Raw genomic sequence first — 23,077 nt, 5'->3', positions numbered from 1 at the left:
GGAAGGATACTTGAGAAGTGCCTTACCAACCTCAACAACTCTGATAAGCATTTTTAGTAAGTTAGTGCTGTTCTGTTGAACATTTTACTACCACTACAGCTAATCCTTACCATATAGAAGCAGTCATGAGTTTTCAGTACAGGCAGAACAGAGGGCTCCCTAGGTCCTTATCTTTCATATAGTCTGGTTATGTTCATGTTCCCTAGAAGATACTAAAGCTGTGACAAGTCTGCAAAGTGGGCAGGTAGATAGCTTGGCTTCCTTTTCTTGGCTAACTCCTCTAAATATCTGCCAAGTACTGATGAGGATTTAAAGTAGGACACTGTAAATTCAAGATACTTTCAGATGTGACACAGACACAAAGAGGAAAGATGGGAAAGCTGGGGCAAGTCTTGCCTCTACCTACTTGAAATAAGAGGTCATAAAAAAGAGATGTAGGCACCTAACAAGAGCTGAAGACTTAAATGAAATGAGGAGGATGTGACAAGTGGACATTATGGTGTTCACAGAAAATAAGCAATGCTACCAACCTCTTTCTTTATTGTGCATTTCAAGAATGGGAAGAATGTCATTCTTATTCCACACAAACTAGTAATTCCTGCTGTTCTCTCACGTTTTTAATTTAAAAATGAATATTTTATTTTCCCCTCCTTTATTGAGATATAATTGACATAAACCATTGTGTAAGTTTAATGTGTACAATGTGTTGATTTGATACACATATATTTTGCAACATTATTACCACCACAGGGTTAGCTAACACCTCCACTGGGTCACATAACTAAAAACAAATATTTTAAGAAGTCATTTCTGAATTATATCTTTCTTCTGATTAAATTATCACCTTGCCCTCTGGGTTTTGCAAGGTCCAGCATGGGTTACAGGACTCTCTATCTGGCCCCGTTGCTGTCATTCCATCACTCACTCACTCCACAAACATTTACTGAGCACCTCTGGGTGCCAGGCTCTGCTTTGGGTACTGGGGATTCAGAAGACAGTGGTCTTTGTCTTCCAGGTACTTGCTGCTCTCTTGCATTTTCCAGCCATGCTGGAATGATGGAGATGATTTCCTTATCCACATGTGCTGCTTGGTATTGCACCTCTGCATCGGTCTCTCTGTTCTTTCTTCCCCTTATCATCTGGTGAGCTCCCTTCCTTTCTTCAAAATCCAAGTCAGATCTCTCCCTCTGTGAAGACATCTCTATCTTTGACAATAATCATTCAACTCCATCTCATTGTGGTTCCTTCTTTATGTCTTTAGCAGTAGAAGATCTTTTCTGGTAGGTTCCAGTCTTTTTCACTGATGGTTGTTCTGCGAATAGTTACGATTTTGGTGTGCTCATGAGAGGAGGTGAGCTTAGGGTCTTTCTACTCTGCCATCTTGGCTGATCTCTTCCATCTCCCAAATATTTCTTATGGCCAAGTGACCAAAACATGGATGGTGCAAATGTTGAGTCCACAATACTATTTTATACTATTAAAAAGTATTAAAAGTACCTTATGTAAAAATAAAAACATGAAAATTTCATTTCTGGAAAATTCAGAAAAAATCATTTGACAGAGAACTCATCCTACCAGATATTAAAGTGGATTTTAAAGTCACAGTAATAAATTTAATACCAGAAGTTGAATAGTTAGACATACTAACAGTAGTGGAGACAGTTCAAAAGTAGACCCAAATACACCAGGACTTTAATATATTACAAAAATGGTATACCAAAGCAATGGAAAAAAGTGATGCTGTGACAAGCAGCTAGATGTGAGAGAAAAATAAAGTTGGATTTCAACCTCACTCCTTGACCAATACAAATTCCAGACAGATCCATTTATTTGTTAATTCATTCATTTATTCCTTTATTCAATATTAAATACACATAGATACTGAGACAGGTGTTGGCATCAACACTTACAGGCAAGATTCCTCCTTGCTGAGCTTACACGCTAGTAAGAAGACACACAAAAAAAGAGTAAAGAAATACATACACATAAGTCTTAACTATAATATACTGTAAGTTCTGTGAAGGACAGTCAAGAATAATTTCTCTGAGGAAAATGAGAGGAGGAGCCAGCCATGACCAAAACAAACAAACAAAAATAAGCAAACAGAAACCCAAAGAAAACTCTGGGAATAAGAGAGTTCTAGATAAAACAAAAAGGAAGTATAAAGGTCCTGAGGTGAGAAATGGCTTGGTAGGTATATAAAGAACAGTAAGCCAAACTCCTTACTATAGCCTAAGTGCCAATGAAGTGCTTGATGCAGGGTTCTGACTTCTCAATGTACATTTTTTTTAAAGTTCACCATGGCTGCCAGGTAGAAAATGGACTCAAGGAGGAAAAAGCAGAAGCAGGAAAAACAAGTCAGGAAACTATAGCAGTATTTCAGGCAAGAGATGATAATAGTTTGTACTTAAGTGGTGACAGTGAAAAGAAATGGGCAAAATTTAAAATATACTTTAGAGGAAGAAAGCTCAGAAATGGTTGATATGCTTAACAAGAGAAATGAGTGAAAAGGAAGAATCAATTAAAAAATCATGTTTTTTTGGCCACAGCAACTTCCCAGACAGTGGAGTCATTTGCTCAGAAGGTAAGAACAGGCTTAGAAAAGGAAAACAAAACAACAAACCTAAAGTTCAGTTTTGAACATGTTAAAATTTGAATTGGCTAACTTTTATTCAACATAGTATTGGAAATCCTTGTCACAGTAACCAAAAAATAAAAAGAAATAAAAGGAATCCAAATTGGAAAAAAATAAGTAAAACTGTCACTGGTGGCAGATGACATGATACTACTATACACAGAAAATCCCAAAGACACCAACAAAAACTACTAAAGTTCATCAATGAATTAAGTAAAGATGCAGAATACAAAATTAATATACAGAAATCTGTTCAGTTTCTATACACTAACAATGAGCTATTGGAAAGAGAAATAAACAATCCCATTTTGCATCACATCAAAAAGAATAAAACACCTAGGAATAAATCTAAGGAGGTAAAAGACCTGTACTTGGAAAACTTTAAGACACTAATGAAAAAAACTGAAAATGACACAAAAAGATGGAAAGATATTTCATGTTCAGGGACTGGAAGAATTAATATTGTTAAAATGACCATACTACCCAAAGCAATCTACAGATTCAATGCAATCCCTATCAAAATACCAATGGCATTTTTCACAGAACTAGAACAAATAATTTGACAAATTGTATGGAAACGCAAAGACACTGGAAAGCCAAAGCAATCTTGAGAGAGAAGAACAGAGCTGGAGGTATCAGGCTCCCTGACTTCAGACTATATTACAAAGCTACAGTAATCAAAACAGTATGGTACTAGCACAAAAACAGACACATAGATCAATGGAACAGAACAGAGAGCCCAGAAATAAACCCACACACTTATGGTTAATTAATCTACGACAAAGGAGGTAAGAATATGTAATGGGGAAAAGACAGTCTCTTCAATAAGTGGTCCTGGAAGAAAATGGACAGCTTACATGTAAAATAATGAAATTAGAATATTTTCTTATACCATATACAAAAATAAACTCAAAATGTATTAAAGAACTAAATGTAGGACCTCCCTAGTGGTCCAGTGGCTAAGACTCTGCTCTCCCAAAGCAGGGGGCCTGGGTTCGATCCCTGGTCAGGGAACTAAATCCCACATGCCGCAACTAAGGGTTCACTTGCTGCAACTAAAGATCCCACATGCCGCAACTAAAAAAAAAAAAGATCCCGTATGCTGCAACTAAAGATCCCACGTGGCACAACAAAGATCCTGCACATGGCAACAAAGATTCCACATGCTGCAACTAAGACCCAATGCAGCCAAATAATAAATAAATAAATAAAAGAACTAAATGTAAGGTGGAAAACCATAAAACTACCAGAAGAAAACAGGGGCAGAACACTCTTTGACATAATTCATAGCAATATTTTTTTAATATTTCCTTTCCTATAGCAATAGTTCCTTTCCAATATTTCCTTTCCTAAAGCAAAGGAAACAAATGCAAAACATAAAAAAAGGGACCTAACTAAACTTAACAGCTTTTGCACAGCAAAGGAAACCACCAATAAAGTGAAAAGACAACCTACTAAATGGGAGGAAATATTTATAAATATTATGACTGATAAGGGGTTAATATCCAAAATATGTAAATTGCTCATACAACTCAATATCAAAAAAACAAACAACCCAATTAAAAAATGGGCAGAAGACCTGAATACACTTTTTTTCTAAATAATACATACAGATGGCCAACAGGCACATGAAAAGATGCTCAACATTGCTAATCATCAGAGAAATGGAAATCAAAATCACAGTGAGATATCATCTTACACCTGTCAGAATGGCTATTATCAAAAAGGCCACAAATAACAAATGCTGGTGAGGATGTGGAGCAAAGGGAACCCTTGTACATCATTGGTGGGAATGTAAATTGGTGCAAGTATGGAATACAGTATGGAGGCTCCTCAAAAAACTAAAAATAGAACTACCATATGATCCAGCAATTTCACTCCTAGGTATATATACAAAGAAACTGAAAACACTAATTTGGAAAGATACATGCATCCCAATGTTCATAGCAGCATTATTTATAATCACCAAGATATGGAAGCAACCTAAGTGTCCATCAACAGATGAGTGGATAAAAAAGATATGGTGTACATATATACACAACAGAATACTTACTCAGCCATAAAAAAGAATGAAATTTTATCATCTGCAACAACAAAGATGGGACCTGGAGAGTATTATGCTTAGTGAAATAAGTCACACAGAGAAAGACAATTACTGTATGATATCACTTATATGTGAACTCTAAAAAATAAAACAAATGAATGAATATAACAAAACAAAAACAGACTCACAGACATAGAAAACAAACTAATGTTTACCAGTGGGGACAGGGGATTAACAGGTACAAACTACTATGTATACAATAAATAAGCTACAAGGATATATTGTACAACACAGGAAATATAGCCAATATTTTATAATAGCTTTAAATGAAATATAATCTATAAAAATTTTTTATCAGTATGTTGTACACCTGAAACTAGTATTGTAAACCAACTTACACCTCAATTAAAAAATAAAGCTTCACACAAACAGAAAAAAAACCCCAGAAACAAAAAATTGAGACACCCAGTTGAATACAAGAAACTAGTGACAGTCGTAGCCTATTTTACTAGGGGACCAGAAAAATGTAGAGCAGACAATTTTATTGTAATACTTCTTGTATTGTTTAATTTTTTGCCACTAAGATGTGTACACATTATTTTGTAAATTAATAAACTACCAATAAGACAAATACTAATCACTGGATTGCTAAGCAAAGTCCATGTACATTAGTTACACTATTTCCTTCAGATTTTCACAGTTGTTATACTTTATATGCATACTTATTTTCAATAATTTATACTGCAAATACATACTGTCAATCCCACCACCACAAGTATCTAAATGCTCCCTCCACCTTGAAATCTTTAATGATCCTATTCTCCCCAGCCTCTCTTTCAGGTAGAAGGCTCCTTTCTCTCAATCCTTGCTCATAAGCAACAAACACTGTGATTAAGTACCTGGGCTCTGGAGCCAAACAGTCTGGATTCAAATCCAGCTTCTGCCACTAATTAGTTTGGGCAAATTAATTTTTCTGTGTCTCATTTCTTCATTTGTAAAACAGGTTATGTAAATCATTAATTACTTCAAGAGTTGTGGGGATTAAATAAGTTAATACAAATAAAGCCTTTCAAACAGAGTAACATACAATAGCATTTAATAAGGCAGCCAAAACAGGCTATCTCTACTCCCTGCTCTAAATTGGCAACTTAATCATAAGTATTGTTGAAAAGGATAGTTATAAAGTAACGAAAACATTAGGAACTAACGTGTGTGACTGGAAACATTTTAAAATAGTTTTAAGGTATATTCTTACTATAAATCTCACAAACTCATCATGCCATGACTGATGGCTTCAACCTATTTCTTAATGAGTTAGGCAAATTTTTTGTAAAAAGTCTTGTCATTTTTTGTTGTTGTTGTTGGTAGCCAAACAAAGCACTAGATAGCTAATCCACATGGCAAAAAATAAATTTCTTACAAGAAAAAACTACAGGGTCAAACAAAAAAAAACAAAGCCATCACTACAGGGTCCTACCGTTGCTTTCCCGTTCGTGTATAGTTTTACATGTAACAATATTCACACACAACAATCAAGTAACAAGTAAAATCAAATCTAGTAAGTGATAAGCAGAATATATGGCAAAATATATAAACTATAAGTGGAAAATCCGAATTTTGTATTGAATTTGTGTGTGTATATGAGAGTAAATGATACATATGTATACAGATGAGATAAAGAAGGCTAACAAGTGATATCTGATGGGAAAGGTGATTTTTATTTTTTGACATATTTCTATTTTTTCCAAATCTTCTTCAAAGAGCATGTATTGAATAGAATGCTTAGCAGAGTATTTAGCATATAGAAAGAAATGAATAAATGTTAACTCTTAGTGAAAAAGGACTTAAACTGCTAATAAAAAATTAAAATAGATCTCAGTTATCTTATCATTTACACACTTGCCATAAAACTTAAAAAAAAGACTTGATTTCAATTTCACTACCAACCAAATTCTCTACCATGGTTTTAGTAAGTAGAGGAACTTACTAATGTACTGGCAATTGTATCATAATCAGGGATTCAGATAAACTGGAGAATATAAATGGTTCTGTGGATCACCATGAAATAATGTCATATTTAATATATTAAAATGTTTCTACCATCTTTTATTTAGCATGTTATGATGTTTATTTTAAGATGATATTCTTATAAGTATCTATCTGTTAAAAATACAGGTTTGGGTCTATAAAAACCAAGCTGTCAAATTAAACACAACCAGCTGATATTATCAATATGTATTTGCAATTTATTAATTATATTTGTCCTATTCATTTTTTTGGTTACTGGTAAACAAAGTTGTAGAAAATAACTTGGAAGATATAGTAACTTAAATTGGTAAAATTCTGTATTTAACGTAATTTTTTTCCTCTGAGAACTGTGAGAAGACTGAAATTATCCAATTAAAGAAACAAAACGAAGTCCAACTTAAATTATTTATTTACATATTTAAATCTAGTGTATTATCTAAATTATTTGGCAAAAGAAAATACTGTCTGTCTCTTCTTTCTAGCTTTTCAAGATCAATAAAACTAAAAGCTGGTTCTTTGAGAAGATAAACAAAATTGATAAACCATTAGCCAGACTCATCAAGAAAAAGAGGGAGAGGACTCAAATCAATAAAATTAGAAATGAAAAAGGAGAAGTTACAAAGACACTGCAAATACAAAGCATCCTAAGAGACTACTACAAGCAACTCTATGCCAATAAAATGGACAAACTTGAAGAAATGGACAAATTCTTAGAAAGGTATAACCTTCCAAGACTGAACCAGGAAGAAATAGAAAATATGAACAGACCAATCACAAGTAATGAAATTGAAACTGTGATTAAAAAATCTTCCAAAAAACAGGCGTCCAGGACCAGATGGCTTCACAGGTGAATTCTATCAAACATTTAGAGAAGAGCTAACAACCATCTTTCTCAAACTCTTCCAAAAATTGCAGAGGAAGGAACACTCGCAAACTCATTCTATGAGGCTACCATCACCCTGATACCAAAACCAGACAAAGATACTACAAAAAAAGAAAATTACAGACCAATATCACTGATGAATATAGATGCAAAAGTCCTCAACAAAATACTAGCAAACAGAATCCAGCAACACATTAAAAGGATCATACACCATGATCAAGTGGGATTTATGCCAGGAATGCAAGGATTCTTCAATATATGGAAAACAATTAATGTGATAAACCATATTAACAAATTGAAGAAAAAAAACATATGATCATCTCAATAGATGCAGACAAAGCTTTTGGCAAAATTCAACACCGATTTATGATAAAAACTCTACAGAAAGTGGGCATAGAGGGAAGCAACCTCAACATAATAAAGGTCATCTACGACAAACCCACAGCAAACATCATTCTCAGTGCTGAAAAACTGAAAGCATTTCCTCTAAGATCAGGAAGAAGACAAGGATGTCCACTCTCGCCACTATTATTCAACATAGCTTTGGAAGTCCTAGCCACGGCAATCAGAGAAGAAAAAGAAATAAAAGGAATACAAATTGGAAAAGAAGAAGTAGAACTGTCACTGTTTGCAGATGACATGATACTATACACAGAGAATCCTAAAGATGCCACCAGAAAACTATTAGGGCTAATCAATGAATGTGGTAAAGCTGCAGGATACAAAATTAATGCACAGAAATCTCTTGCATTCCTATATACTAATGATGAAAAATATAAAAGAGAAATTAAGGAAACACTGCCATTTACCATTGCAACAAAAAGAATAAAATACCTAGGAATAAACTTACCTAGGGAGACAAATGACCTGTATGCAGAACACTATAAGACACAGATGAAAGAAATTAAAGATGATACCAACAGATGGAGAGATATACCATGTTCTTGGATTGGAAGAATCAATATTGTGAAAATGACTACACTACCCAAAGCAATCTACAGATTCATGGTAATCCCTACCAAATTACCAATGGCATTTTTCACAGAACTAGAACAAAAAATCTTAAAATTTGTATGGAGACACAAAAGACCCCGAATAGCCAAAGCAGTCTTGAGGGAAAAAAGCGGAGCTGGAGGAATCAGACTCCCTGACTTCAGACTATACTACAAAGCTATAGTAATCAAGACAATATGGTACTGGCACAAAAACAGAAATATAGATCAATGGAACAGGATAGAAAGCCCAGAGATAAACCCACGCGCCAATGGTCAACTAATCTATGACAAAGGAGGCAAGGATATACAATGGAGAAAAGACAGTCTCTTCAATAAGTGGTGATGGGAAAACTGGACCGCTACATGTAAAAGAATGAAATTAGAACACTCCCTAACACCATACACAAAAATAAACTCAAAATGGATTAGAGACCTAAATGTAAGACCGGACACTATAAAACTCTTAGAGGAAAACATAGGAAGAGCACTCTTTGACATAAACCACAGCAAGATCTTTTTTAATCCACCTCCTAGAGCAACGGAAATAAAAACAAAAATAAACGGGACCTAATGAAACTTAAAAGCTTTTGCACAGCAAAGGAAACCATAAACAAGACAAAAAGACACCCGTCAGAATGGGAGAAAATATTTGCAAACGAATCAACGGACAAAGGATTAATCTCCAAAATATATAAACAGCTCATGCAGCTCAATATTAAAAAAATAAACAAACCGATCCAAAAATGGGCAGAAGATCTAAATAGACAGTTCTCCAAAGAAGACATACAGATGGCCAAGAAGCACATGAAAAGCTGCTCAACATCACTAATTATTAGAGAAATGCAAATCAAAACTACAGTGAGGTATCACCTCACACCAGTTAGAATGGGCATCATCAGAAAATCTACAAACAACAAATAATGGAGAGGGTGTGGAGAAAAGGGAACCCTCCTGCACTGTTGGTGGGAATGTAAGTTGATACAGCCACTATGGAAAACAGTATGGAGGTTTCTTAAAAAACCAGAAATAGAATTACCATATGCCCCAGCAATCCCACTACTGGGCATATACCCAGAGAAAACCACAATTCAAAAAGACACATGCACCCCAGTGTTCATTGCAGCACTATTTACAATAGCCAGGTCACAGAAGCAACCTAAATGCCCTTCGACAGACGAATGGATAAAGAAGATGTGGTACATATATACAATGGAATATTACTCAGCCATAAAAAGGAACGCAGTTGGGTCATTTGTAGGGATGTGGATGGACCCAGAGACTGTCATACAGAGTGAAGTAAGTCAGAAAGCGAAAACTAAATATCATATATTAACGCATATATGTGGAACCTAGAAAAATGATACAGATGAACCGGTTTGCAGGGCAGAAATTGAGACACAGAAGTAGAGAACAAACGTATTGACACCAAGGGGGGAAAGTGGCGGGGGGTGGGGGTGTGTTGAATTGGGAGATTGGGATTGACAGGTATACACTGATGTGTATAAAATGGATGACAAATTTAAAAAAAACATATCTTTTCAGATACATTTCTATATAATCTGCTAAGAGAAGCAAAATAAAAAATTAAAATTAAGAAAGGTGAAAATTAAGGGATGGGAAAAATCAAACTGACGTTAGTTTTCTCTTCTAATTCATCTCATCTATGTGTCCCTTGTAACTCTCTAGCTTGAAAGCTTGAAATTTAATAAGTCACTAAAATGGAATATCATATTCTTTATTAGCACAGCATATTAGGCCCTCTATGACCTGGCTCCATAAGCTGGTCCTTCCAGTCACAGCTGTCATTACTTTTCTATATATAACTAGCACTCTAGCCAAACTAAACTACTGACCATTCCCTAGCTATATACAGTGACTTTTTTGCCTTTGCACTTTTGAATATGCTATTCTTGTTGCCTGGAATGACCTCTACATCAACTTAGTTTATCAACTCCTGTCTTTCCGTTTTCATCTCGAATACCTCTACACTGCCTATCAAGTAATAAGCACTGTAAATATGTTTAATATAAGGAACAGTACCTGTCTTACTACATTAACCATACACTATCTACTATTATGCTTTTAAATACTGTACCCATCCCTTAAGAGAGGATATGGTATCTGAATTCAACCCAATTAATACATACTGAGTTTCTCTGCACTTGAAGAGCTTATTTCTAGAAACACAGAAATGCGTAAGAAAATCTTAAACTTTGGTGAGGCAAACAGATAACTTCAATATCATGGTATTCAAAAACTTCAATACAAATCATACGAATACAAAAAGTGGGTTAAGAACAGAAGAATATAACCAAGCTGAAAAGAAGAGGGGGGAAGAAATGTGCAAAGTTTTCCTGAGGAGATGACTGCCGAGTCTTTTAAAAACAAGCAGCAATTCTGACTTGATATAACTGAATATTTATTTGATTTTTATTAGCTCATTTATTTCATTAGTTCAAGAATTACCAAACAACTACCATCATAATATAGACAGACACATCACTACCATAAATTTTTTAAGTGCTATAACCAAATGCAAAACAAAGAATCATGGAATACAGTGAAAAAAGCAATTAATTCTGTATCAGGCTTCATAGAGGAAGTAAAATCTAAGCTGAGCCTCAGAAAATAATTAGGATTTCACTAGACATAGAAAAAAGAAACAGACAAGTAGACAAGAAGGCACTCCAGATGTTTTGAAATTGCTCTGAATTTGATGAAGTTAACAGCCAATGACTGTAAATGAAATTCTAGAGAAAGCCAATGTCTAGTTCAACACAAGTGTCACTGGCAAAACCAGAATTAAACTCACTTTACTCACAAAGTTAAGACATCTTCAGTACAGTAAGCCATATATTAATTCTTTCAGAGTTCTAGAATACCAAGGGGGCTATTTCCAGGACATTTTCCTCTTAATTTAATGCAGAGCAAAACTATTACTTAATAAAGTCTCTTTGAACACCTAATAGAATAAACACAGGCATAACATAAGAATATTTATCTTCAGGTACTATTCAAATTCTGTTATTTCTGTTAAAGGCCTAATTTTTCCTTCAATTAACTGGAATTTTCTCTAACCAAACATCATCATAATTTATTGGATGTTTGTTAATTCTGTGGTTTAAAACTATGGTTCTTAAGCTTTTTTGGCTCTGTGCTCCTCTGCTGACCTAATAAACTTCTGCACCCTCTCCCTAGAAGAACTAAAATGTAGGCACCTGCGCATACTCCCACACACACTTTGGCATACTGTATGGAGTAGGGGATGTTTTAGAACTCTAATTAAAAACTTTAAACTTTATAAAGGCTTGAACTCATACTGAACTATAAAAGAGAAACACAAAATTTAAAAATCAACCAAAAGACTATGAGGTCAATTAGTACATTACTCTGCCTGATATAGTGCAGAGCAATGCTATGAGAGCTAACCTTGGATCTCCTTTCATTGCTCCCCAAATGAGAAACACAAAGAATAGCATTATTATCCACAGCTGATATATGATGTAAGATCATACAAATAGGTTTAAATGAATAAAAGCGACGGGAATAGAGTCTTAGGTCTTTAACTTAAGGCTTTTTAAAATTTTGGTACTATTTAACACATTAGCCCTATGTAACAGGGATTACTCATAGAATACTTTAACATAATTCTAAATCAAAATAGAGATTGCTCCGTGTAATAGTCTATGACAAACACATGACTTCCAAGGTCTTTCCATTCTTTAGTAGCATGCCTCCTCACCCCTCCCCCAACACTATCCCTCACTTGTTACCACTTACTTCTTCAAGCTGTATTCCACACGAAGACATGAATATATGAATCTGCTTCTTAATTCTCTCCTACCTTCCCTTCATTCTATAACCCAAAATACAATGCTAATAAAGGTTGACAAGTATAAAAGCAGTGATTAAAAAAAATACTCCAATGAGAGAAAAAATTTTAATTCTGATGGGAAATCAATCATGAAACAGTGTTACTATATCCTGAAGTATCACTCCTAGAACTTTATTGTACATAAAAATCATCTATGGAGTTTATTAAAAGTGTAGCTTCCTAATCCCCACTCTGAGATTCTGAGTTAACAGATTTAAATATGCTATTCTGGGACCAAGGAATCTGCCTTTAACACAATTCTTACGCTGGTGATCTGGGAAACACCTTTTGAGAGACAAGCCCCAAACGCTTTTGAAAATGACCTGTAGACCTTATAACCACTTAATTCTAAATCAACATTTATAGAAGTCAAACAGCAACAAACCAAGCAGAAAAAGTCCCTGCCCTCATAGATTTTATATTCTAGTGAAAGAGAAGAAAAAGATATATAATTAAATCATATTGTATGTGAGGTTGAAATAAATGCTATGAAAGAAAACAAAGAAGGTTAAGACAGAGGGAAAGCCTTGCAGATAAGGCAGCAACAACAGAAGAAAGGAGGGAACCAGGAAACTAGTTTATCTGTGAGAAGAGAGCCAAATTTAAACCTGCTTTTCCTCAAGCACAAGTATTCAAGAGAGATATAAAATGTTTTCAGGGGCTTCCCGGTGGCACAGTGGTTAAGAATCTGCCTGCCAATGCAGGGGACACGGGTTCAAGCCCTGGCCCAGGAAGATCCCACATGCCGCAGAGAAACTAAGCCCGTGCACCACAACTACTGAGCCTGCGCTCTAGAGCCCGCAAGCCACAACTACTGAGCCCGTGTGCCACAACTACTGAAGCCCGCATGCCCCACAACAAAGGGTAGCCCCCACTCGCCCCTACCAGAGAAAGCCTGCGCACAGCAACGAAGACCCAACGCAGCCAAAAAAAAAAAAAAATTAAAAAGAAAAAAATGTTTTCAATTTTGTTTACTGTTTATATTCTAATATTTTTATCTTCCAATTTTAGTAATTCGTACGTTAAAAATTGGGCTTGTGGGCTAACATGGAAACAATCTATAACTATTTCTAAGGGAAAATGTTTCTATGTAATAAGTTTTTGAGATGATTTTTCTTCTCAGCACAAAATGAAATGGATTTGTTCTTATTTTTAGAACAAACATGAGAATAGACCCTGAATTCACCAGGAATTGTATATTTAGCAATTATATCCTTTACTGTATCCTTTACTGTATTTGTTAGGCAATCTACTATCGAAATTGAAAAGCAGTTTAAAAACATAAAGCATGAAATGCCACGGGGAAAATCCAGTATTCTACCTGCATGCACATTTTGTAAGAGAGAATTTCTTTCTGATCTCAACTTCAAAAAGCTGAGAATGCACACCATTATCATAAAAGTCAATGTACTAGGCTAGTATAGATTGTAAAACTGGAACAAAACTGTTTACCTTTAAAGCTTTTGCAAACCCAAACTGTAGTTATTATAAACTGGGATGTTACCATTTGAAGAAATGGTATCTAGCAGATGAGATGTGTCTGAAAGAGAAATGGGGCTATCTTTTGGAAATAGAAGATCCACAGAACACTTCGTCTGCTAAATAGCAACTCAAACACTTTCTGCATTATATCTTGGCAATGTTTTTTCACTGATTCTAATTTAGAAGGCTTAAACTCCCACAAAAGAGCAATATTAGTAAAGTAGTACTTACAAATTATAGCAAGAGGTAAATAGTTTTACCTTAAACTGGTTTATCTCAATCTGTATTCTCATCTTTTTTTTTTATCTTTTAGAGGGATGCCTAGACAGAAATGAAAAGGTCTAAATCCCCAGATGTACTAACATTTGAAGAGATATAAAAGAAACTATCAGAGAGTTATTTTTGTCTGAAGGTACATTCAGATGGCTCTACTCAAAAGCTTTAAATATGAAAGTTTGGGGTGAGTTCTTAGCACTAGCTATTCCAACCCTTTAAAACTGCACTTACAGAATCTGTAGATTTTAAGTTTTGAATGGTATTATAAAAAATAACAACAGTAACACATGGTCATTGTAGAAAAAAAGTAGAAAGTGGAAGGGAAAATTAATCATCCACAGCTGTACCACCCAGTTACAACATTTAACATGACTGTACTGCCTTAAAACTTTGATGATACATATTTTTAACCCAATTCTTATTCAAAGTTATAAATACTAATTGCCTTTAAATAAAATCTTTTATTAACTATAAAAGTAATATGCTTATTATAGAAAATCTAGGACATACAGAAAATTAAAAGAAGAAAATGAAAAATACCCAGGATCTTTCTACTTAGCAATAACCACTATTAATACTTCATTGGTCTTCCTAAGTCTTTTTGCAAAGTGTATATGCTTAATATCCTGACTTTTTTTTTGCGGTACTCGGGCGTCTCACTGTTGTGGCCTCTCCCGTTGCGGAGCGCAGGCTCCGAACGCGCAGGCTCAGCGGCCATGGCTCACGGGCCCAGCCGCTCCGCGGCATGTGGGATCTTCCCGGACCGGGGCACGAACCCATGTCCCCTGCATCGGCAGGCGGACTCTCAACCACTGCGCCACCAGGGAAGCCCGTATCCTGACTTTTAAGCACGATTAATTTTGGAACACTCACGGGTCCCGGGTGGAAGATGATATAACAAAGGGCTTGGTTATATATAATACTACCACTGGGGTTTATTAGTGTTTCCCATTAAAAAAAAAAAAAAAAGAACAACAACTTCAAGTAATTTAATATATATTTTAAAGATTCATATTATTATGGAAGTTCCTTGGAAATGAAAACAGCTATTATTTGTTCTCTAATCCTGTGGAGAGAGCCTAGAGAGGATTTAAAAACTAAAACACAAATATGAAAAGGACCTAATCTTCTCTCCAAAAACATGATTTCTTTTCCCTGCTCTAATTTTTTTCTTAGAAATAAAAATAAATACAAGGGCACAAATACAATGAGAAACGAACTTTAAGGCAAAACACACTACAATCTATTAGGGCATTTTTACTGTATTAGATCTAAATCATTTCCAAATTATTATTTTCAAATGGAACAAAATCTCCTAAAATACTAAGTCTGTAAGTTTACTATATTCCAACTAACACCTTTTATTTATTCCAGAATAAACTCTTTTCAGCTTCTTTAACTGCCTCTTCTCAATTAAGTATTTCAGTTTTTAATACACATTATACACACTTCAATCATATTTTTCTAATCTTTCCAAATTTAAGATAAGTCAATCCTTACACAAAGTTCTGCCTTTGGTCCCCTTGTTTTTTTTTTTTTGGCGGTACTCAGGCGTCTCACTGTCGTGGCCTCTCCCGTTGCGGAGCACAGGCTCCGGACGCGCAGAACCAGCGGCCATGGCTCACGGGCCCCGCCGCTCCGCGGCATGTGGGATCTTCCCGGACCGGAGCACGAACCCGCGTCCCCTGCATCGGCAGGCAGACTCTCAACCACTGCGCCACCAGGGAAGCCCGGTCCCCTTGTTTTTTTTTACTAGTCTCTGTCCTGGGCAATCTCATTCCCTCCCATTTCTTCAACCATCATCCTTCTGCAGGTTAATTCCTCATTAAACACCTCTAATCTAGCTCTAGTCACTCTGCTGAGCTCCATATTCCGCCTTCTAATAATTCTGAGCTGCACATCTTCAAATGCATGCTCCTCTCACATTCCCTCGGCATCACCATCACCTGGGCTCAAATTTTGGCCCTCATCCTCTCCATCACACCCACATCCAATAGCTTGCCATTATACCACTTCTACTTGCTGAATTTACTTCTCTTGTATCCTTATTTATTATTTGTTTCTACTGCTTATTATCTCTTGATGGTATTAACTCCAGAGCCTTTTAATTGGTTTCCTTTCTCCATTCTCTCTCCTTCCATTTCAGCCTTCAAACCTCAAAATACTAGTAAAATCATGTCACTCCCTTAGCTAAAACCCGTGATGAATCTACACTGTCTACATTCTAAATTCCTTAGCAAGCAAACAAGGTCCTCCATAATTAGTCCCAGCTTACCTTTCCAGACTTATCTGCCATGACAGTACCTCATCATCCTACACTCTAACCAACCACTGGGTATAAACTATTCCTCTGGAATACACTGTACTCTCCTGCTTCCATACATGTAATTGTTTACCTACCGCCTTTAAGTAAGGGATAAAGTCATGTCTATCATTGTAACTACAGGGCTTTACATACTACTTATCATAGCATAGGTCAAATAATTGTTTAATGAACTCCTCAACGTCACCTATCAATAGTCTACTCACCTTCCAAAATTATGACCTCTAGAATAAAATCTAATAAAATATTTTTCAATGCCAACTTCCCCACCTCCCCAGAGTAGTTGATCCTTCCTCTGCACTCTCCTAACACTCTATAATAAAGCTTATCACAGTAGTCCTCAGACTATGCACACTTAGAATATACAGCTGATCCTTGAACAACAGGAGTTTTAACTGCGTGAGTCCACTTATACGCGGATCTTTTTCAATAGTAAATACTATAGCACTACAGGATCCTCAGCTGGTTGAATCCGCGGATGCAGAACCCCAGATAGGGAGGAACCAAGTATACAGACAGCCTACGGAGGGCCAAGTTAGACACAGATTTTTGACTGCATCGAAACCAAGATATACCATCAAAAATCCAAAAGTGATTATGTTCTCCCTGTTCGTAGGGAGAAAAACCTTAGGTACTAGATAGAATCTCGTCAATTAAGGGTTTCCTTCCATAATTTGTTTTAAGCCTTTTGTATCCCCTAGCAAAAAATCATACAACTAAATATATCAATATTTCAGGATATTCTGCAAGCAGTCCCATGACTTCCAGGTGTTCTGACAATGGAACAAGTTTGAAAATCAGTTTTAACACATTTTACATTTTACCATAACTGTGTATGTACCCTTTTTTAAACTTCTTGGGCCAGGAATTGTCCCTTAAGTCATAGAACAAAGCAGGTGCTCAATAAATGTCTTGTTAGTTGAAATCCTTCATCCTTTCATCACTGCACTTAAACATTTTCTGAACCTTCTTAAATAGCACTTTTTGCTTTTTGAAGAATGGCAACTATAATAAATAGAACTACGTGGAGTATCAAGCTCTAACATTCTATAGTTCTGCACAAGAAGCAAATCCAGATTCTATTACCAAAGGGCCCCAATTTTTAGATTTACATTAAAAAGACAGAATTACAGAATCCAGTGGGGATGGGGGAGTTGGACTACTAGGGAGTAAGAAGCACCTTGTTAAAATTCCCAATTACTTTCTGGATTTTGATCTTAATTGAGAATAAACACGTCAACAAATTTCAAATTTAACTGAAAAGGAGATTAAAATCAGTGTACAAAATCCATTTATATTTCAATTACTGCTTGTACTTGGAAACCTCTATTTTTAAATTTTTGAGGCTTCATGATGATGCTTTTGTACGCTCATGCCCAACTAAAAAGCACTTACAAAACTAAATAATCTTTAGCTGTATTTTAAGAAAGCCTTTTTTTTTAACAGCCCATTACATGTACCACTTTTTAACAACTTAATTCAGAAATCAACTATAATTTTAACAAGGATATATAATATTCAAGCTTATTTTCACCAAAATATTATTTTAAATGGCCAAAATTAAAATTTCAAGTTCAGCACTGCTGGCGTCACTGGCACATTGATGCCTCTTCTATAACTACAAGCTTTTAAAACTACATAGCAATATTCTTAAAGCTTTCAAAAATATTTTAAAATTTAAAAGCTTTCAAAAATATAATTTAAAATTCAGAAGAGGCAAAAATTCTTATTAGACATAACTTCCCAACCATTAAGTATTTTCTATTCATTTCCACTTAGTAGCTGATTTTCTCCCTATTTCTAATGCTAATTGTTATTTCTCTCAGTTGCCCCAAATACATGAATGAGATCCCTTCTAAAATACAACTCTGAGACGAAGTATGCTAAGTCTTAGTCCTAGTTCTATCACAAATATTATATATAAAACATATTGCTATCTATTACTTATATTAAATATGATAAAATTATAAATCTTTTATAGATCATACACATGTAGTCCTATTATAACACCACAAAAAGCAGACCAAAAAATTTAGGAATTTTAACAGGATAAAACAAAAATAGAATATACTAAAGCTGTGATATTTTCTTCCCTCTCCCCAGCTGGTCATCCTGCATATCTCCTACAGAGCAGACACTACCCTGGAGAGACCATACTGTAGCCAGACGAAGTACCTGTAGTACCCAGAAACACTATGCTGTTCCATGCCTTGCATTCACTGTAGTTCAGCATTCTGGAATGCCCCTCTCAAACCCTCCAAAAAAAATCCAGAAGCAATCTTCAACTTCTTTAAGAGTCAGTTCAAGTATAAACGTCTCTATACCTTTTAACTCCATTATAGAATCATCATCTTTTGAAAAGCATCTGTTTCCCTACTCAACTATACACCACTGAAGAGTAGGGAACTTCTCTTTTGATATCAGGGCTCTGAATGTCTAGCTCTGGCAGATACATATTTGTACAATCAACACTCTCATAGCACAGATGAAGAAACTGAGATTTAAGTTATACAAGGTGCTCAAGGTACTAATGTCATTGGGTTGCTCTGTAATGATAACGTGGCACCCTCTATATCTAATGTATGTGATTTCTTGCTCACTAAAAGGCTCAGTAGTGTATGGAGCAGCTGTAAAATTCTTACAGTAAATTTCAAAATAAGGGTTAATTCAATATCTTACAAACATATACTAGAAGACAAAAGAGAACAAATGATAATATCTAAGTGACTGTTTTTCATTACTAAAATACCATATACCACTTATTTATAAATAAGGTATCTGAGTCACCTATTTGCTGAAAATCATACTCATGTGCCCAGTCTATAGAATATTGTTCTGGAGCATCTATATTTACTAATTGCATACAAAACAGTTATAACCTATGGGTTTCTGAAAGTTGTGCCCACTCAAAGCATTTATTTAGTAATGACTCAGACTGTAGGCTAGTACAGAAAAAGAAATGATTTTCTAGCATCTACAAGTGTGGTTTGTCAAATCTATTATTTACAAAATGTTTGTATACATCAAATACCAAAAAATTGAGGAAGTCAAATTTTTAATTATCTCTTTGAGACCATCACATTACTTTTTGCTACTAAACTGCAAGAATTTTCTCTCTCTTGGACTAAGAACATCAGAAATACATTATTATGTTTATAAACAAAAGAATGTTTTAAGTTCTAAGTATGGATTCTATTAGATCATATGGGAATACAGTATTCTGAACATTAGTCACTAGGAATGATTCAAAGCATTCAGAAATTTACCTTTATGTGAAGAGAAACAGTCTCCCTGCTCTTTTGCAGGGCTTAAGAAACACTATATACAAAATGTTTCTGAAAACACCTGTAATTTATTCAAACCTATAAGTAACTTCTTAGCACTTTGATGCAGCCATTCTCCAGCCTCATTCTAAACACCCCTTTCCAGTCTGTAAAACTAGATGCTTGGACTAGAACTCTATGGTTTCTTCCAGGTCTAAAATCTTGTGACATCAATTTGGAAGATATTTTACTACTTAAAAATAATGACGTGTGAAAGGACTGTTTCTTATGTGAGTCATAACTATAAAACACTGTGGAGACAAGGGTAACGAACACACTACATAAATATAATGTCGCTAAATAAAATATTAAAAGTAATATACAAGACAAACTTGGGAATTATTCTATTACCAAATAATCCTACATTATGAATGGATTCAAGAAGAGGCTCCTTAGTTTAAATACAGCTGCCCTAATGAGTCAAGCGCTATGTTAACCATTGTTTTCAGTGAAAGAAGTCACTGATAGTCTCGAAAACAGCATATGGGAAGCCAGTGACAGATTAGATTATTTTAAAATTACAGTTATAATCAAGGACCAAAAAATTAACACAACTTTTCAGGAGCTATTAGATAAAAGCACTAGTACACTTCTCAGTTTCAGATATGAAAATATTCATCTTATTCAGCTACCACTACTAGTATTATAATGATTAAAACTTATCTTGGGCTAACTATATGGGACTGGCACTTTCGACTTTACATTTATTAATGCATTTAATCCTACAGCAACCTATTAATTAGGTACTGTCATTATGCCCATTTTACAGATGAAGAAACTGAGGCCAAAAAGGTAAAGTGACTTGTTCAAGTTCACTTCCACTAGTAAAGAGTCAAACAACTGGTTCACTTCAACCACGATTTCCAACAACATTCAATTATTTTTCTATTCCTGAAGAATTTCCGATAGAGAAATTAATTTGGCTCATTATCAATTACAGAATTATAAATTAATACGTGTATTTTAGTAGCCTCCTGTGCTATATTATTTCCTCTTAAGAAAGAAAAATAATTGACTCTGGATATATGGGTGGAGTATACCAAGAGCATCGTGCCATCTGAACTGCCTGTGACTTCTGGTAGAATAGATACCAATACCGAAATGTATTAAAAATTTTGTGTTGATGCAAAAATTCAGTCTGCTCAGATGAAGCTGAGAAAAAAGACCAGGAGTACGCCACAGTAATTGTTAACCATTTAATTACACGCTATAAAATCTCCGATGGCCGACTTGAGCAGTAAAGTTATTATTTTAACAGTCTGAAATCACCCTTTTACACGAGCCAGAATTAATTTTCTAACGGTATTTCATTCCAAAAACGTTTAAATTTTTCTTGCCAAAACTGTCTAAAAGTTGCAGGTCCAACTTCCATCCCACTTAAACTTTTCCTCTCCCTACTCCTGTAATTCTTCCTACGGGCACCATTTCACTTTACTTCTAAAAACTTTACCTGCTCTTCGGCACTCGGGACTCGGCTTCCGTCTCAGATTCTTCACGTCTGGGCGTAGGGTTCTCTCAGCCCACACCCACCACACCCCTGCGGGCCCCCGCCCAGCGCTGCTCCTCCTCCCGGGGTTCTCCAGCACCGACTCAGCACCTATCAGCGACGCCCCCCGGCCCCTGGCCCAACCCATCCTCGGACACGTGCGAGGGTGTGTTTGTGTCAGCCCGTCAGTCCCGCCAGGGACGGGGCTCACTCACCGAGACAGAAGCGCCAACTTCTGCTCCAGCATCATCTCCAGCTTCTGGCCCTGTTTGGAGATCCAGTGGTCCACTCCATGCAGGCGGTAGCACGTCTCCAGCATCAACCTGAAGTCCGCCACGAACTCGGTGATGCCCCCGTATCGGCCGCTGGCGAACTTCTCCTCCATCTTCAGCAGACACATGCCCTTCCCGGGCTGCTGCCGGAGGGCGCGACTGCCCCGGCCCCCGCTGCGCGGCCCCTCGGCCGCCTCCTCCTCCCCAGTGGCAACGCCCCCCAAGGGCTGCAGGAAGGGGGAGGTGAGGCCTCGGTGCTTCTCCTGCAGAAACTCGCCCAGGATGCGGTAACCCTGCTGCAGCTCGTAGGTCAGCTCCTGCTCCTTGCAGACACCGCCCCCGACCACCATCGCCTCCTCCTCCTCCTGGTCGTCCGCGTCCTCCCTCGAAGAGGCACTCCTTCCTCGGGCCGGCCCTGAGGCCGGGGCCGCCGCTGCCACCAACTCGTCGTCGTCGTCCTCTTCCTCGGCCGCCGGTGGCGGCCGCTCCTCCTCCCCGGCCGGCTCCATCTCCCCCGGCGTCCCGGGCACGCTCATGCCCCCGGCAGGCCCAGCTTGGGCGGTGTGGAGCGGACGCTCGAGGCGCCGGGGCAAGCGTGAGCGCGGGCCGCTTCCTCAGGGCTCGGCTGCGCCGCGCAGCCCCAGCCGCATCGGGCCTCGCTCTCCTCTGCCGCCGGCTCGGCTCGGTGCGCGCGGGGGTCTCGAGCTCGCCGCCAGCGGGGCGGGGTTACATGGCGCGCGGAGGAGGGGGGAGAGAAGAGGAGAGCCTAGGTGCCCTCCTCTCCCCTCCCCCCGGCGGCGGCGCGCGCGCGGCCCTTGCCTGCCTCACCCCTCCGCGCCCCGCCCGGCTACTCTTCACCCGCCAGGCCCGGCTTGGCCTCCGCGGCCTCGGCGCCCCACCCCCTCCCGGGCCGGCTTGAGGGCTGGGAGGGGGCGAGGGGGAAGGGGGGGTTTCCTCTAGCCTCCCCGGAGGGGGCCGAAGCACAGGGCAGCCGCGGCTCGGGCTCCTCCTCCTCTCCCTCACACCCCCTCCCGCCCCTCTCTACCTGCGGGGGACCCGGGCAGGAGGAGGTGGCGCGCGGACGGGGCCCGGCGACAACTGTCAGTTAGAAGCCCTGCTGGGCGGGGGGAAGAGAAGGGGGAGGGCACTCAGGCCCCCCCCCTCCAGGTTGGGGCGAGCTGTGGAAAGACGCAAAGAAAGAGGCACCGTCGCCGTCCACGGTGAGCATGCGTAGTACAACACCACCAGCCCGACTTCACGTCCCGCCCCGCTAAGCGATAGCAAGGACTTAGTCTCAGCTTCAGGCCCTGAGGCCTGGTAGGTTGCACAGACCAATGATGTCATCAGCTTGTAGACGACTGTAAGGGGCGGAGTGAAGAGGGAAGCAAGGCGCCTGCGCAGCTTTGCTTGCCACCTCCTGAGAGGGAGGCCGAAAGGGTTTTTAAATCAGGTGCTG

General features: G+C 37.8%; 1 protein-coding gene across 3 annotated transcripts in view; it reads right to left on the bottom strand.

Moving 5' to 3' along the window:
* The window catches only part of BRD10 (bromodomain containing 10), a 104,221-nt gene extending 81,144 nt beyond the window's left edge, over window positions 1–23,077 (bottom strand). For 2 of the 3 annotated variants that reach the window (XM_033858110.2, XM_019934819.3), the window contains exon 1: window positions 21,565–23,077. In XM_033858110.2, coding sequence (XP_033714001.1) covers window positions 21,565–22,157 — 593 coding nt within the window. In that variant the 5' untranslated portion in view covers window positions 22,158–23,077. The remainder of the gene's footprint in view (window positions 1–21,564) is intronic. The other variant, XM_019934818.3, reaches the window with a different exon arrangement.

This window comes from Tursiops truncatus, chromosome 6, assembly GCF_011762595.2.
Source record: "Tursiops truncatus isolate mTurTru1 chromosome 6, mTurTru1.mat.Y, whole genome shotgun sequence".
NCBI lineage: Eukaryota > Metazoa > Chordata > Mammalia > Artiodactyla > Delphinidae > Tursiops > Tursiops truncatus.
Note: the sequence above shows the minus strand (reverse complement) of the source record. Positions and strands in the feature narration are given on the sequence as shown.